Below are 17,362 nucleotides of genomic sequence, written 5' to 3'. Positions count from 1 at the left end.
AAGAATATTTTTTGTTATATAGGAAAATTTATTGTTTTAAAACTAATTTTATGTTCTTTAAAAAAAATTTCAATTGTTTAGTAATGAAGTTGTTGCTGTAATTTTTAACCTGAACCTTCATTAAGTTATTTTACAAATATATAAAGAACCAAAGAAATCATACAAATATATATAACAAAAATGTATATTACTAAATGTGTTCGAAATATAAAAGATCACTGAATTTAACTATAGTAAGTTACATAACAATAACTGATAGTTAAAATGAAATATAAATGGTTATAAGTTATAAATTCAGACAAATAGATTAAAATTAGTTTAGAAACAGAGACTAAGAAAGTATGAAAAACTAAAATGACTAAATATTAAATCTCGAGGTTTTAAACAATCATCTATGACCATTACACAATTTAAGATTTGTGGCCTTAAAAATATCAATTATAGATGTGGCCTAAAGCTAATGCTTTATGTGCCTTATGGCTAGGACGGGCCTGAGTGCCAGTGCTGGGAAATGCTACTTGAACATAAGGAGCCATGAGGGAGAACAAGATGTGGAGACAACCCGACCAACCAGAAACCGTCGTAAAATGCCCACCTTCTTGAATCGAAGGGAGGGTCCAAAATGTGACTGTTACTCGCTACTCCTATAGCAAAAGGAGGAGCTTTTGAAGATGGTGAATAAGAACCACGACTTCCAAACCAAAGCTGTCGCTTTTCCACGCGCAAACATGAGATGTAAATGAGGATGAAACCATCATTTGACCATATTGGTAAGAGCGGTTGCCATGACATCATGGATCCAAAAAAAATTTAAGTGTTATTTAGTTGATTATAATAGGTCCATTTTATTTCGTTACAGATCCATAATTTTTTAGTGTTATAATAAATGGTATCTAATTACACCAAAACTAAACAAAAAAAAACTATGTGTGCTTCCTTATTTTTCAATATTTTTAACGAAAAAACTATTTTGATTCAACTTAAAAGAAATGCAGAGAAGAAAAACTAAAAAATATTTATGAAAACTTCAATTTTAATGTTATTTAATTGATTATAAAGTCCCAATTTAATTTGTTAAAGGTCCACAATTTTTTGGTGTTATAATAATCTATCTATACTATTAAAAGGGAAAGAGTACTAAAATATCTAGTTATAAAAAGTTGTTGGATTCTTTCATTAACTAACAATATTTTTGGTTTTACTATAATATTTGACTAACAATAAATCACTTTAAATTTTTCTAAAAATAATTTATTACATCACATCTTTTTGTACATGACAAAGTTATACGACATACCATATCATTTGCTACATAAAAATGATATAGACATATAGATCTATACATGTCTCATTTCACTCAATATAAATAAACTTTCATCCAATATAAATAAACTATATCAATCGTTAATCCAACAACTATGTAACATTAGACTACATCCTTTCTATACTTTTGTCCTATATTATGAAAAAGCTCATTCATTGTTTCATGTTAATATTCAATCTATACTATTAAATTTGCCAAAATCTACCAAGTAAATCAGAAGTCTCACGAGTTCAACAAATATAACACTTATAAAATGCACACAAAATATAATATGAGAGAGTAGGTTTGGGCATCGGCTCTTCTGGTGGGGTATGGATTGGTTCCTTTTGGGTTTAGGTTTTCAGATCCTAAACATTTGGACATAAGGTATTTAAAAATTTTCGGTTCGGATTCGGATCGATTCCTTTGGAATCTGGATCCATAATTTAAATACATATAACTTTTGGGTATGTAATGGATCCGAATTGGTTTGAGATTTTTAGAACTCGGAAAATACTTGAAATATCCAAAAACCCAAAAATACTAAAAACACAAAAAATACACGAAAAGACAAACAAATACCTGAAAAAAAATATTTGAATTTCAAAAAAAAAAATTACATAAATCTGACCTAAGGAATGGACGATACCTAAAAACATTTTCTAATAGCCAAAATATTTATAAAATATTAAAATTTTATGTGAAACTCAAAACTATAATCAAAAACTTGGATCCGAAACTTAAGAAACTATTTATAATACTGAAAACATATTCGAAATACCAAATACAAATCTGAAATACCCAAATATAGTTAATATACACAAACTATGTACTTTGGATACACAATTGGGTCTCAGATAAGACCCATAATCAAACAAAGACCGTGGGTTGAAGAAATAATCAAATATGTACTTTGCCCTGAACCCGGATCCAAACCACAACTATATTTCCGGATCGGTTTTGGTTAGTTTTTTGGATCCGATAAAATGTCCAGGCTTAATAAAAAATTATATAAAAGTGTACATACAAGATCTTATATAAATTAATTTATAAATTATATCATTTTAAATTAATGCCCGTCTTCGATATAATGACTTTGTAATATAATAATGTACACAAATTCCAAAATACTAATTCAAAAACTTTGTTTACGATCCAAAAAAAGAAAGCGCGGATCAAAATCTAGTTGATTCTTAATTTACTAAAATAAAACCAAAAAAAAATTTGTGCACTTTAGGATTTTTCAATTTTCCCTACGGAAAAAAATATGTTGGTTCATTTTTTAGAAAATTATCAACAAAATTAAGAAAATAATTAGAAAAAGTCCATATTAAATTATCTAAGACGGCACTGCACCGCATACGTGACACTCGCTCACGGTGTTGACGTGTGTTACACTTGTCAAACAAAGAGTACATTAGTATCCGTGATTTGAAAACATAAAACTAATCTGACTCTTAAACAGGCGTTGATCTTTTCTCTCACATCGACTCTCTTTAATCATAACCGTTGCTTTGACATTAGAAAAAAGTGATTAATGCATGCCTCCTCTTTTTAAGAGATCTTTCTCGTCTCACGGAGTCTTGAAGCTTCTCTGTTTTTCTCTGCTCAGAATCTTTCAACCTGTGATTTCTAAGGTATGCTTTTTTGTTTTTTTCTCTCGGCTTTGGTTGCACAAAATATATTTCGAGGAAAGGCTGGAAGTGGAACTTTTTTTTTTTTGTCGACGAGAACTTTACTATATTATGTTAGAACATTGGAGAGAATTCAAATATTATATGTTCCGATAAATACAAATATCATTTTGGGTAGGAGATATAAAAATGGCGAATGTTCCAAAGATAGGGAAGGCTGTGTACCAGGGACCAAGCATAGTCAAAGAGATAATCTATGGAATAGCACTAGGACTTGCGGCTGGAGGGTTGTGGAAGATGCATCATTGGAACAACCAAAGGCGAACGAGGGAGTTTTACGATTTGCTAGAGAAGGGGGAGATCAGTGTTGTCGTTGCAGATGAGTAGCATTCGGTATTTATCTTACAGTTATTTAGATTTAAATTTGGATACTTGAGCATTTTAGACATGGAAGAGTTGAAAATGGTACATGGATCTAAAGTTTAGATCTGGACTTTCTTTGTTTTCTTGATGCAGGACCGCATATATTTTTCTTATAAGAGTTCAAGATCAAGAACCAAAAGGAATGTGTTGTGTGTTGTGTGTTTTATTGTTCTTTCAATAAATGTTGTGAAACAATGGAAACTTTAGATCGATGTTTGGAAATGTGAAAGGTTAGTGTTTTTGTTGTTGAATGTATCCTTATGAGTATGAGTTGAGTTTGCGAAATCTATACTCGTACAATTCTTCTAGCTCGGTATTCACATGTTAGATTTCTTCAAAATTCTACATGTAATGCATTCATATGCAACATTAGTTGTCCAGCATGAATCTTGTATATGCATCGTAGTACTACTGGTGCTACAAATATAGTACTACTGCACTCTGGGTCTGTAGCTAAAGAGCTATTCCTCAAGAATGGAAGAATGTTTGGAGGTGGAATCAGATGAGTTCTTCCGTGAGGTCGCCTGAGCGATGGAGAAACTTGCGCACATAAAAATCCAACGAGAACTTCTACAAAATTTTGCTTCGTTGCCTTGTGATTGAAGCAACTCGTCTTGTAGACATGGATCTAGGGTTTCTAACAGTCTGTCCAGTGAGTCTATAGAGGTTTCAGACCTAGAAACGATGATGAATTCAAGATAAGAGTTTCGGGGGAATCTTATTCTCTATAGGAGATGACCAGAATCTGGCACAAAAACGACTGTTTCCTGGCCTACACGTAATCTAGAGGACAAGAACTCCGTGGTTCTAAACATCAGCTTTCCCGTTAACTGTCCTCGAAAATTATACTCTGTAGCCATGTAACCTCGCAGAGAGTGAAATATGTTTTCGAGGACAGTTAACGGGAAAGCTGATGTTTAGAACCACGGAGTTCCAAGCCAAAGCTCCTGCACCTCTCATCGCACCTCCACCATGTCTAAAAGTTCTGTTATCTAGATTCTTGATTAAAAGATGTTTTGATAAAGCAAGAACATATAGAAACAACAAGAAGGTGTACCAGTACCATGTGGGCTCTGGTTAATCACGATCACATAAACTGATAAAAGCTTAAACTCCTGAAGGTACAGTTTTGTACATAATAAATAATTTCACAAAATTTACAAATCAAAATGGCCTATTAGCTCAGTTGGTTAGAGCGTCGTGCTAATAACGCGAAGGTCACAGGTTCGATCCCTGTATAGGCCATATTTTTTAATTACTTTAAGTTTCTAGCCTTCACCAACGTATTTCATTAGCAACTTACATTGAATGAACCCATGTTTGACCGTTCTAGTATATAGCATCATGGGGTTAGCATTAGATACTCCAAAACAAGCATTGCCTCTGCAAATCGCCGTTGTAATTCAGATTGTTTGCAACAAAGTCAGAATGGGAGACAAAGCTTGACACCAAAGGTATAGCAACAACAAACTTGTATAGACAGAGTAAGTTCGTTTCTCTTTGAACTGGAGTTGCAGATATCACTGAAGCAACTGCTTACTACTTCTGCTTAAGACCAGATCCATTTGTAATTGCTTCATAAGGAATAATAGTGTATTGAGATTCTTTGCTGGAGAAGAACATATATATTAAGCTACTTTCTTTCTACCTTTGGAAAATGCGCTATGGATTTGATATTTCAGAAGAATAGTGGATTCGAAGGTATTAGACTAAATCAAAGTCAAGGAAGATATGAATGAGATGTGGGATTGGACTGTTGAGCTGTTCCCAAGGGATATATTACTTACTGCAAATTGGCCAAAACCATGTTCTATACATCCAATCCAAAGCTCGAGCTTTGCTCAAACAGAATGGTAATGCAGATCAAAGGTCTTTGATTGTTCATAACTAAGTTTGAATTCTCCACAGAAGCATCTATATTATAATTTGTGTGTATAAACTAAGTTTGAATTCTCCACAGAAGCATCTATATTATAAGCAGCTTAAATTATTCTTCCATGCCCTTCCTTCTTTGCATTCTCAAAATACTTAGCTTGTTTCTAATACCTTTATCCACAAGCTTCTTCATCATCTCAATTGTCATTGGCTTCTCCCCATGTTTGATCTTGTTTCTTTCTCTCCATAATGCATAGATTGCAGCTTGGAAAGAGTACCTTACACAGAATAATCGCTTCTTCTCCATAGATCTTCCTGAAAGTACCGGTACTATAACTGACCACTGGTAGTTTAAATTATACACTATGCTTGCTTGAACTTGCTTAGGGAAGTCAAAATACATGAGTTCTGGAAGGTCTTGTATCCTGCTTTTGGTTTCACTGGATTTTTGTAGCAGTGTATGCTGAAACCTCATAAACTTTGCTTACACTGCTACTTTAGGAAAGATCCAAGATCTTTGGTATTGATGCTGATGGAACTCGGTCTAAAGATATCGCAAGAGCCTTGAGAAAACTTGGGATTACGATTAGTAATTCTTGTCCATATATCACTGTTAGAACTGTAGTTACCTCATAAAAGTTACGAAGAAACTAGGTTGTAGTATGACAGAGGCCACACTTGGTACAAGGTATGTATACAGTTCTTATGGTTTATTGATTCGGAAAAAACTTAACTACTCTCTAATGTTTTATGGAAGCTAAGGCGATCCTGCAGGACATAAGTCCTTCTAAAACAATGCAGCTATGCAAAGGGTTTTCGCAGCATTGTATACTTTGTTTAGTGCGTTCAGTTCATTCTTATTTCCTATGTAGAATATGTTTTTCTCTTTCAACATTACAGTAACCTGAATTCTTATAGCAATATCATAGATTTCACACCATTCTTATACCTGCCATTGGCCTTGGTTTGGTATTGTTTCCAAGTCTCAGACATTATGCGGACTACATACGAACGACTTTCTTCCTATGATGACTCAGAAGACTTCAAGCGAGACGTCAGGTATAAAAGCGCCACCATTATTCATAACAAAACCTCTGCTTATTCGTGTCAAAAATAAGTCTTAACAAAGACCGTTTCTTCCTCTTCTTTAAGGCTGTGGTTTGTACCATTGAAAGTTGGAGCTCAAGATTTATCATGTGCAGCAGAAAAACTTGAGAGAAATGGTGTTGGCTTCCCAATTTAACCTTCTTCATCAGATGTTTGAAGCTGTGTTTTGAAGGCTGATGCTATGCATGAATCTCAGCCCTCTGATGAAAGGTCTCCAAGATGCATCATCATCCTTAGAAGAACCACAAAAGAAAAGGCTCCAAATTTAATTTATACTTAGGGCCTGACTGGTTCAAACGCAGCGGTTGCGGTTGCGAGAGTTTGTAGATGCGGGCGGTTGCGGTTTAGCGGTTTTAAGAGATTTGTACGAGTGGTACTGCGGTTAAAAATTGGTGCATTTGCGGGTGATTTATGACTGGTTAACTACCAAATACGGTAACAGTCAAATAATAAATTAACAACATTTACATTTAATATAATTATAAAAATATCAAAATTATAAAATTATAATAAATATAAAATTTATATTTAGAAAGTTATAATTTTAATTTTTGAAAATTTATTGAAATTGTTTTTATTATAAAATTTTATAGTTTTAATTAAAATATAATAGATATATTTTAATATTTTCATAATTTCAATTTTAAATTTTTTATTAAATATTTTTACTTTTGTATATATATTTATTTAAAAAAAAGAAAAAATTTTTACCTTCCCGCGACCGCCCGCAACCGCAAACGCTAGTTGGAGCCAGCTTTTGAATTTATGAGATTCAGAGCGGTTTGAAGCGGTTTAGAGCGATTTGAGTGATTGTTGCAAACCGCCGACAACCGCTACCAATCGTAAAAGCTGCGTTTGCGGGTGGTAACGAGAAAACCAGTCTCCCCCTTAGAAGCAAATGTCCCTTATTTTTATTGCCAATAATTACTTTGCTCATCTCTTGTTAACGTTCAGTCACAAAAGAAAAGTGTAACTCAATTCAACCATCGTTAACATTCTCCGTACTTGAGGATTGTATTGTAATTTTTAGAACTTATTGGGTCAAAAGCTAGATCATATAGAAGTAACGGGTTAAAAGTATAAATCTAACGCTAATTTCTCCCAATATCAATTTCGTATTTAGTGTTTAGACTCAGTTATAAAAGACCGTAATTTGTATACTCGGTGCTTTGTTAGACGCATTGTTTTGGGCTTAGGCCGAGATAAAAATAATAATTCTTACTAATTTAATTAGCATTCACTGATAATATTGTAAAAGTGGTAAAATAGTCAAACATGCATCGTGATTCACATGCATATGTGATATTGATATATTAGTAACATGTTGCATTTTTGTCATTTCCCTTAGACCACTAGCTAGTACTCAATCACCACTAATAATTTTTGAATGTGTAACAGTGTAAGCATATTAAAAACCTTAATTATGAACATTATATAATCAATATATCAAGGAGAAGTGATTGATTTTTAAATCATCATAAGTAAAAAGACAATGATATCTTTTGATAGATTGAGTAAAAACTAAAAAGTCTTACTGGTGAAGTGGTGATGCAGTGGAATGATCATCGTTGGATTACTGGACTGCCTTTTTTGCTATTAATTAACAATGTATTTTCAGGATATATGAAAAGATGTAACCATTTGAGTCACAGAAATTTGTTGTAGTTTATTTTGGTAGCAGCTGTAATAAGAATCATATAATTACCAAAAGAAATGCAAGTCTATAGGAAAAGGAAAAAAAAATATTTTAAAGGAAATAATATAATATTTTATTCTCTAAAAAGAAGGGTATATTAACCTTCCAAATTTTGCATCTGATAGACTTGCAAACTTTGACCAAAAAATAGACTTGCAAACTAAATTTAAGTTCATTGTATAGTAAATTATATACCTTATGTGTTAAGATATTGTTCTAGATATCCTAAATAAACCATATTTGGTATTGTAAGATTATATAATATTTACCTAAATAAACTAAAGAAAGAAAAAATAATGATTATGTGGGAATTATTATTAACTTTCAATCCAACAAATAATAATAATACATTGCAACAACGAAGAAAACAAACAATATCCTAATTTGAGTATTTTGATTGAGGAAGATATTCAATAACTCTTGCAGTGGTTTTTTTTTGCATGTTTGTTCAACTCTTTGGATTGCCAAAGAATCTAGAGAGTGGTACAGGGCCATCGGTTTCCTCTTTAGTTTTTGCTAGAGTGTTTGTCTCTGCTGGACTTGTGCTTCTTCTCTTTCTTTGATCTTTTAGAACTCGATCTTGACTTTCTAGATTCTTCTTCATCGCTGCTAGATGAAGACTCTGAGGATGAATAATGCTGCAAACTCAACATGGTTAATGTTAATAAAAGCTATAAAAGACATGGCACCATCTGTTTTAAGGTTATCGGTTAAGCACCTTCTCTTTTTGCTTCTTTCCTTCTTTGAATCTCTGTCTTTCTTATCTGTGAGATCATTGAAGAAGACAGTTAACATCTTTCTCACAAAGAAGGTTTTAGATGTTCTGTTTGAGTTAAGTTTGATGATACTACCTTTGTGGGACTTATCACTAGAGTAGTTCCTTCCCTTGGAGAGTTTCTTTTAATCATAGGTTCATAGGTTCGAAACCTGAATATTAGCTCAGATTGTTAGTGCGTCGTGCTAATAAACGCAAGGGTCATAGGTTCGAAACCTGAATCTGCCAGATTTTTAGTTTTCTAAAACAAATTCTAGTACCTTCACCAACGTATCCCACCTTCACCGTTTTTAGTATATAGCATCATGGGCTTAGCATCAAGAGTATACTTCAAAACCGCATTAGAATTAACTCCAAAACAAGCATTGCATCATATCCTATTCTGAGCATGAAATATGTACAATGTACATTAACCCGTCATATTTGCCTCTGCGGATCGCCTTTGTAATTCAGATTGTCTGCGAAAAAGTTATACACTAAAAGGTAGCAACAACAAACTTGTATAGACACAGTAAGTTCGTTTCTCTTTTAAGCTAGCTTTGCTCCACGCAATGAAGATAAAAGGTCTTTGATTGTACATAACTAAGTTTTATTCTCCATAGAAGCATCTATATTATAGTTTGTATGTATATTTCTGTTACTTGCTCTGAAATTAATAAGAAAAACGTCTTTAAAAATAAAGAATAAAGCTTGGTTTCATTTACTACTGGATATACAATATAATCATGTACAACAAACCAAATAGGAAAAGTAGATATCATGTACTATTTTGCTCTACAATCCGACCACACCCTTTGACTGACTCTACTCAAGAACAAATTCCCAAGGCCTGCAAGATTGCTGACTTGTTGACCTTTAGAGACTGTTTCCAAGGTTTTACATTGCATCTTCTTTCCGTTGATGTTACTGTTATTTTTGTCCTTGTCTTCCTTGTTGTAGTCCACACGCAGAGTGGTGGTTTAAGGTGCTTGTCAATGCTCAGAGGAGACATGTGCTTTGATATCCACGACTTCAAGGATGCTAGAAAAGGTGCAACCTCAAACAACTTGAGACCAGCGAATCCACTTTCAAGCCCATCAAGCCGAAACCATGAGATTTGACTAATCTCCTTCTTCGTTAGCGGTGCAAAAGCTGTATCATCTCTCACACCGACCACAACGTAAAGCCTCACTCTCTTCTTTCCTTGGAATGTAATCTCGATGTATTCTTCTTTCTTAAGCAGCTTCGAGACATCAAACCCTGTCTCCTCGAGGACCTCTCGTATAGCACAAACATCATCTTCTTCGTTCGTATTCTTCTTCCCTCGTGGAAAGCTCCAGTTCGATGATTTTTTCCATCCCTTGACCAGCAAGCAACGCTCGCATGTCTCGTCCAATATAATCGCACCAGCGACCGGGATTCGAGACTTGTAATAACCAAAGTCTCTGAATATCTTATCCATGTTTGCAACGTGAGGTCTCAACACATCGGAGTTGTTGAATAAGAGACGAGTAAACTCTCCAAAGGACAGCGACTTTAGGGTTTTGTCGTTTTCGACAACGTTATCTTCGTAGTACCAGTGAGCACTCTCTACAAGAAACATTAGTCGATTCATAGACTGTTTTTCTTCCTCGGGGCCGTTCACAACAAATCGAGTGTAGAGATCGTCAAGACTTTTCTTCGACGGGAGGCTCGACATATTATTTTTCTTGCGAAACACCCCAGCGTCTTGTTAGAACTCGAAAAGCAGCGTGGGATTATTTTTTTGTTGTTGTATGAGATAGTACGAGTGCTCTTTGGATATATATTTATACTCGTTTTGACCGGTAATATCTAATATATTTTTAACAACGGTAATATCTGATACTATTAAGAAAATCACTTTTTCCTTTTTTACGAGTCTTTCCTTTTTAGAAAAAAGGATATTTGAGATAATCCAAAAACATATATATAAGCTACTTTCTTTCTACCTTTGGACTCATGTTGACCAGATCCATTTATAAACTTACATTGAACTCATGTTGACCAGTATATAACATCATGGGCTTAGCATTAGATTTAACTCCAATACAAGCATTGCCTCCGCAAATCACCTTTGTAATTCAGATTGTTTGCGACAAAGTCAGAATGGGAGACAAAAATTGACACCAAGGGTAGCAACAAACTTGTATATAGACAGAGTAAGTAAGTTTATCTTTTAACTGAAGCTGGAGGATATCACTGAAACAACTGCTAGTACTTCTGTTTAAGACCAGATTCATTTGACTTTTTGGATTTGCTCAAATTAAAAAAGTAAATCTTATCCTCTTAGTTCCGGTTCCAAATGGCGAATCCCTAGTTCCCTAGCAACGATGCTTCTACCACAAGACCTCCGCTTCTCACCGCCAGTAAAAGTCAAACCCTCATCCCCCTATCCATCCCGACCCTCCTGACCCCAACTTCCCTCCTCTTGTCAACTCCCCTCCTCTCACCGTCGAGAACTACAAACTACCAAGTTATCCAAGGCCGTAGCATCGACTTCTTCTTTGTCCTCTTCTTCCTCTTCTCCTATTGCAGTTAGTCAACCCAGTCCAGCTGCACCGTTGACCGCTCCTCTTGCAACACTGCCTCTTACAGTTAGCTCTGAGAAGTCTGGTAAATCCAACCTTGATAACTTTAAAGTTATTCCTCTGAAGCTCTTCTCTCCCATTCAAAATAACAGAGCATCATTCAGTTTTGGTCATGTCCCTATTACTTTGCCTCCTCCTAGTGTGGACCTTAACCCTATCCTCCCAACTCCCGTTCCTGCTGTGCCTCCTAAACCCTCAAAACCTCAACCCCTGCAAACCCTCCTGTTATCCCCACCTCAAACCCTCCCCAACCTGTTAACCCTCCTGTTTCGTCCCTGGTCGAAAAAATCCATCGATCTGAAGACAAAACTCTTCGTCGGCTCTTCTAACCATCGCAGAATCTGGCAGACCTCGTGTCTTGATTCCTGATAGTGTCTTCCAGAAGGGAGAGGAACTGCATAAAGATTTCATCATATACTACTTTTAATGGAAAACCTCCCCCATTCAATCAGATTCAGAGCGTTCTCAATCACATGTGGGGCAAAGGAAAGAGGGTAGAAATACATACCAATCCACTCTCTTACTCTATGCTGGTGTGCATCCCCTCTGCTTACTTGAAACAGAAAATACTTAAGAAGACTGTTTGGTACATAGGAGACTCTATGTTTCATGCTGTACAATGGTCTTCGAAAGCATCCTTCACCTCTCCTCCTCTCAAGTCAATTCAAATTTGGGCCCACTTAACAGGAGTTCCTCTCGATATTTGCCATGAGGAAGGATTGAGTTTGGTCGCAGGACTTGTTGGTGATCTCAAGGAGACGGACGAATTCACAAAGAACCTCGTCAGCTTAACCCTTTCACACGTCAAAGTGGCGGTTGATCTGACAAAACCTCTGCCTTCTGTTGTTGAGTTCCAACGTCAAAGTGGAAAAAGTTGTTGAAGTCATGGTATCTTATCCCTGGTTACCCCCTACCTGTTCTCACTGCAAAGAGTTAGGCCACATAGCGAAAAACTGTCTCCAACTCCCTCCTCCTACCAAACAAGCTAGCAAAACTTCTACTAAACATGCTAGCAAAACTCCTAAAAAGTCTAGAAATACTGCTCCTTCCACCAAGGAAGTAGCTTCTTCCAGTAGGGAGTTAAACAAAGAAACTGCTTCTTGCTCTGACAGTATGGAGGTGGAGCGTTCTGGTGATGTTCCAGTTGATCATGTTGACCCCCATGCCCTCTCAGCGTCCTGCCTCTCTCTGCTCCACCCCTTTCCTTAAACCTCCCTGCGCCTTCTGTAAAGCTTCATGTGAATCCCTTTAAATTTGGTTCATCCCTTTAAACCTTTAAACATTCTTCAACCTTCAAAAAGCCACTAACCCACTCATTGTCCCGCCAAAACTTAAGTCACCAGTAAATTCAAACCCCCCTTTTGTCTCATCCCCAAGCTCTGACCCTAAACCATCCCTGAAGCGTTCTCGTTCCAACCCCAGCCTTGAGGCTTTCTCCTCTTTCACTGCCCAGCTCTCTTTTTTTACCTATTTTGGCCCTAAACATGTGTCCTACTCTGAACCTCATTCCCCCTCCTCTTTATCCACTTTTAACCCTTTTTCTCCATTAGATCCCATATGTCTTCTTCAACCTGAAGAGGACGAAAACATTTCCCAATGAGTGGAAAACTCTTTTTTGGAATGTTTGTGGCCTAAATGACCCGGACAAGCACATACCTATTTTTCAATGGTTAGCTTGTCAGCAGCCAATTTTTGATTCTATTTTGGAAACCCATATCAAAGATCATAACCTAAACTACCTAATGAATAAAGTCTGTAGAGGATGGAACTATACCTCCAACCACTTGTCTGATGAAGATGGTCGCATTGTGGTGATCTGGAAGGACTCTGTTTCTGTAAATATTTTATGTCAGTCTCGCCAAACCCTTACTTGTGAAGTCAAAATTCCAAGCTCCAGCCTCTTTGTCTACACTGCTATTTATGCATCGAATGAAAGTACAGAGAGGGCCGACCTTTGGGTTGAACTATTAAACCTCCATCACACCTATGCACTCTCAACTGTCCCATGGATGTTAGGAGGTGACTTGAACCAAATCATTCACTATGATGAGCACTCCATTGCCTCTGTCAATAGCTTCACTGCTAGGATGGTTGAGCTGAAGGATTGCCTTCTTCAAATGGAGTTATTTGACATGAGATTCCAAGGTCCTCTCTTTACTTGGTCAAATCGCCAGCCTGATGATCCTATAGCCAAGAAATTGGACTGCCTACTGATTAACAACCATGTCCTGAACCTGTTCCCAAACTGCACCTCCTTCTTCCTCCCAACCTTTTTCTCAGACCACTCCCCATGCATCACTGACCTCTCCTTTACAATCCCCTCCTCTGGAACCAGACCATTTAAGTTCTTCAACTACCTAACCCTTCACCCTGAGTTTCACTGTGTGGTCTCTGAAACTTGGTCTTGCGCCGGAAGCATTGTCTCGAACCTCACTAGTCTGTTTTGGAAACAAAAACAAATAAAGAGTGTTTTAAACTCACTAAATAAAGACAATTTCTCAGATATTCAGAAAAGAGTTGGGGAGGCTAACTGTTTATTGCAACTTGTGCAGGGACAAGTACTAACTACACCAACTTCGGAGCTCTTTGAGCAAGATAAATTAGCCCTCTAGAAGTGGATCTTCCTACGTAAAATAGAGGAGATGTATTTTAGGCAGCGGTCTCGGATTAATTGGCTAAAAGAGGGTGACCAAAACACTACTTACTTCTTCAGAATCGTACATACACATCTCAACTTCAACACGATACGTTCATTTTCACTGGCCTCTGGTGTTCTGATAGTTGATCCCCTGGAAATGAGTAGTCATGATGTTGGTCACTTTCAACGCATCTTGGGTCCCCGAGTACTGCCCTTCACTGAAACATCACCCCCCATTTAGTTTCACTCGCTGTCATCGTTCCTTTGCTCGGAATCCCAGGCTGCTCAAATGGTCTCCACTCCATCTCCCGAAGAGATCACAAAGACACTACTCAAGCTCAAACCAATAAGGCTTCGGGTCCGGATGGGTTAACTTCCGCCTTCTATAAAGCTTCTTGGGACTTCCTAGGATCAGAGGTGTTGCAAGCTCCGGGTCCGGATGGGCAAACGCAGCTTTTGTGGTTGGTAGCGGTTGTTGGCGTTTTGCAATAATCACTCAAACCGTTCTAAATCGCTTCAAACCGTTCTAAATCTCATAAATTCAAAAGCTGGTTTTATCTAGCGTTTACGGTTGCGGGAGGATAATTTATTTTTTCTTTTTAAAAAAATAATAATATAAATACAAAAATAAAAATAAAAATAAAATTTTAAATTGGAATTATAAATATACTAAAATATTTTCTGTAATTTTAAATTTTTAAAAAAAATTTAAACTATAACTTTTTAAATATAATTTTTATATTTATTATGATATTATGATTTTTGATATTTTATAATTATATAAAATATAAATATTGTTAATATATTATTTAACTGCTGCTGCATTTGATAGTTGACCAACCGTAAGTATCCCGCAAACGCACCAATTTTCTAACCGTAGAACCAATCATACAAATCTCTTTAAACTGCTATAAACCGTAACTACCCGTATCCGCAAACTCACGCAATGCTGCGTTTGAACCATGCCTTTAGTTGTTAATAAGGGAGACTAAGTTATCCTATAGTTTAGGAACCTTAGAGCAGGTCCATCAGTAGTTGTACCGAGGGGTTCTAAACGAAAAAAGGGGGAAAAATAAATGAAAAATGAAATAAGAGACAGAAGAATCAGTAAAAACCCCATACGTGGCAGATGCATATTGGCTTGAGAAAAGGTGACCTCTTCTCTTCTCTTCTCTTTCGTATTCCAACCGTTTCTCTCTTCTTCGATGTCTCCTCCCCACCGCGCATCGCCGCTGGCTATTCGCCAATCGCTCTTCACCGCTGGCTATTCGCCAATCGGTCTTCGCCGTGATACTGTTTAGAAGAGAATCGGGTCCGATCGATGTGTTGATCGTCAATCAAGGTGTCTTTACGGCGAGGGAGCTTGAGAAGCATAGCTTGGAGGATGTTAAGTTCACGATTGAGGTTAATCTCGTTGGGAGCTTTAATGTGATTAAGGCTGCGTTGCCGGGGATGAAGGCGAGGAAAGGTCGTGGGCCTGGTTCGATCTCTTTAGTTCATCTCAGGCTGGTCAGGTTTGTCTCTCGCGATTTAAAAAGATTAGATTTTTATTTTAAGTTGTATAATTGAAAGGTGTTTGCTTTGTTATTGTGTAGGGGGTGTTTATGGTTATGCTGCTTATTCAGCGAGTAAGTTTGGGCTTCAAGGTTTAGCGCAGTCACTGCAGCAAGAAGTTGTTGCTGATGATTTTCATGTTGCTCTTGTTTTTCCTCCTGATACTGATACACCCGGGTTCGAGGAAGGTAAAGATAGTACTCTGAAGCTTTTGTTTAGATTCATTGTGGATGTTTAGAGTATAATAGCAAATGACAGTAGGTGGGATTAGGATTAGGAAGCTAAGGACAGCTAAAAAGGTTGGAGACAGACTATATAACAGTGTACTATGTGGTTGGGGAGATATGAAGATATGAAACTATTGTTGATCTAGTTGTTATTATGAGATCGGAGATGTGCTGTTATTTGTCTAGCCTGAATAATTGTATCTCATTTTCTTCTTCTAATAATTTCGATCGTAGAAAACGAGCGAGATGGGTACACTCAGTTTGATGTATCAGTTTTCGTACAACCGGAATCAAACCGAAGTATTTGTAAATTTTAATATTCTTTTATGTAATTTCCTTTCAAATTTTTATATATGCTTTTATTTTAAATAAATAATTCTACTTAAAAACATATTTAAGAATCCCATAGGAGTTCTCCCAATGAATGAAAGAGGAAAAAATTATTTCCACTGACTAAAGTTTTAAACTTGTCAAATCACATTATATATTCTTAATTTAATCATTAGGATCTCTAATGGAGGGGTTTTTGCAAAATTGACCTACAACTTAAAGTCAAACACAAAACTAACCTCCTTTTTTTTTGAAAATTGGTTTTGCCCTATTCACCCCACAAGTTCATATAATTTACGAAAATACCATCAATTTTTTTTTTTTTTTCGAAAATGACATTTTTACTCTCTCACCCTCATCATCTTCAAGTAATTACAAGATTGCCATTGTCATCAATACCACAACCACCATGAACAACCAATTTGAAGCTCTTAATGCTCCCAAAATCGATTTACCCTTCTTCTTTTTCCATTCTTGTGAATTAAACACAACATATCTCTCACTTTCTCTCCACAATGAGCTAAAAAAACCCAAGATTTTGATTCTAAAATTTTTATGGTTCATAGAGTCATAGAAGCTAACGATTATGGGTGGGTGACTTTCGTTTGTGATTCTGTGTGCTTGGAGAAGCCTTATGTATGCTAAGGAACTTATCTCACCAATTTAAGGTATGACATCGAATTTTTTTCCAGATCTGTTCGTCAGACGACTTACTTGGCTGTAAGTCGTCTGGTCAACGCAGAGGTTATTTTTGCAATTGACTTTGAAATCTGTAACATGAGACGACTGAAAGTTAAGTCGTCTACTATTGTTTGGTTTCAAAAAAAATTCCAAAGAACCTAGACGACTTACATTTCAGTCGTCATAGGTTAGTTTTGCATTTGACTGGATAATTTCAGAAGTTTGACTTCCCCAGACGACTTACATTTCAGTCGTCTGGCAAAAATTAAAATAATAATATTTTTTTTAAAGTAAACGACTTACAATTAAGTAGTCATAGGTTAGTTTTGCAATTGAAAAAAAAACTTCAAGATTTAATTATACACAGACGACTTATAATTCAGTCGTCCACCAGACGACTTAATTGTAAGTCGTCCAGGACTTTTTTCCGAGATTCTGGTCAAACCTCGTAAATCCTGGACGACTTACATTTCAGTCGTCTCGTGGACGACTGAATTATAAGTCGTCTGTATATAATTAAATCTTGAAGTT

The 17,362-nt window shown here is 36.2% G+C and overlaps 2 protein-coding genes and 1 non-coding gene across 4 annotated transcripts; 2 read left to right on the top strand and 1 right to left on the bottom strand.

The window, feature by feature from the left end:
- The first annotated feature begins 2,778 nt into the window (after positions 1 to 2,778).
- LOC106449626 (putative cytochrome c oxidase subunit 5C-4) lies at positions 2,779 to 3,668 on the top strand. 2 transcript variants are annotated; one of them, XM_013891362.3, is made up of 3 exons: positions 2,779 to 2,940; positions 3,119 to 3,330; positions 3,454 to 3,668. In XM_013891362.3, the coding sequence occupies exon 2, from the start codon at positions 3,127 to 3,129 to the stop codon at positions 3,322 to 3,324; it is 198 nt and encodes a 65-aa protein (XP_013746816.1). In that variant the 5' UTR covers positions 2,779 to 2,940; positions 3,119 to 3,126; the 3' UTR covers positions 3,325 to 3,330; positions 3,454 to 3,668. The 2 variants fall into 2 exon arrangements, with proteins under 2 accessions (XP_013746816.1, XP_013746815.1); XM_013891361.3 differs by lacking the exon at positions 2,779 to 2,940 and having other exon boundaries at positions 3,116 to 3,330.
- An 863-nt stretch (positions 3,669 to 4,531) lies between these two features.
- TRNAI-AAU lies at positions 4,532 to 4,605 on the top strand. The gene has a single exon. It is a non-coding gene; the product is annotated as a tRNA-Ile (tRNA).
- Positions 4,606 to 7,053: 2,448 nt separating this feature from the next.
- LOC106449617 (mRNA-decapping enzyme subunit 2-like) lies at positions 7,054 to 16,437 on the bottom strand. Its single transcript, XM_048777473.1, has one exon. It carries the CDS (start codon positions 10,489 to 10,491, stop codon positions 9,622 to 9,624), a length of 870 nt encoding a protein of 289 aa, XP_048633430.1. The 5' UTR covers positions 10,492 to 16,437; the 3' UTR covers positions 7,054 to 9,621.
- Positions 16,438 to 17,362: the final 925 nt, after the last annotated feature.

Source organism: Brassica napus, chromosome A4 (assembly GCF_020379485.1).
Source record: "Brassica napus cultivar Da-Ae chromosome A4, Da-Ae, whole genome shotgun sequence".
Classification (NCBI taxonomy): Eukaryota; Viridiplantae; Streptophyta; class Magnoliopsida; order Brassicales; family Brassicaceae; genus Brassica; species Brassica napus.
This window is presented reverse-complemented; position numbering and strand designations above follow the sequence as displayed.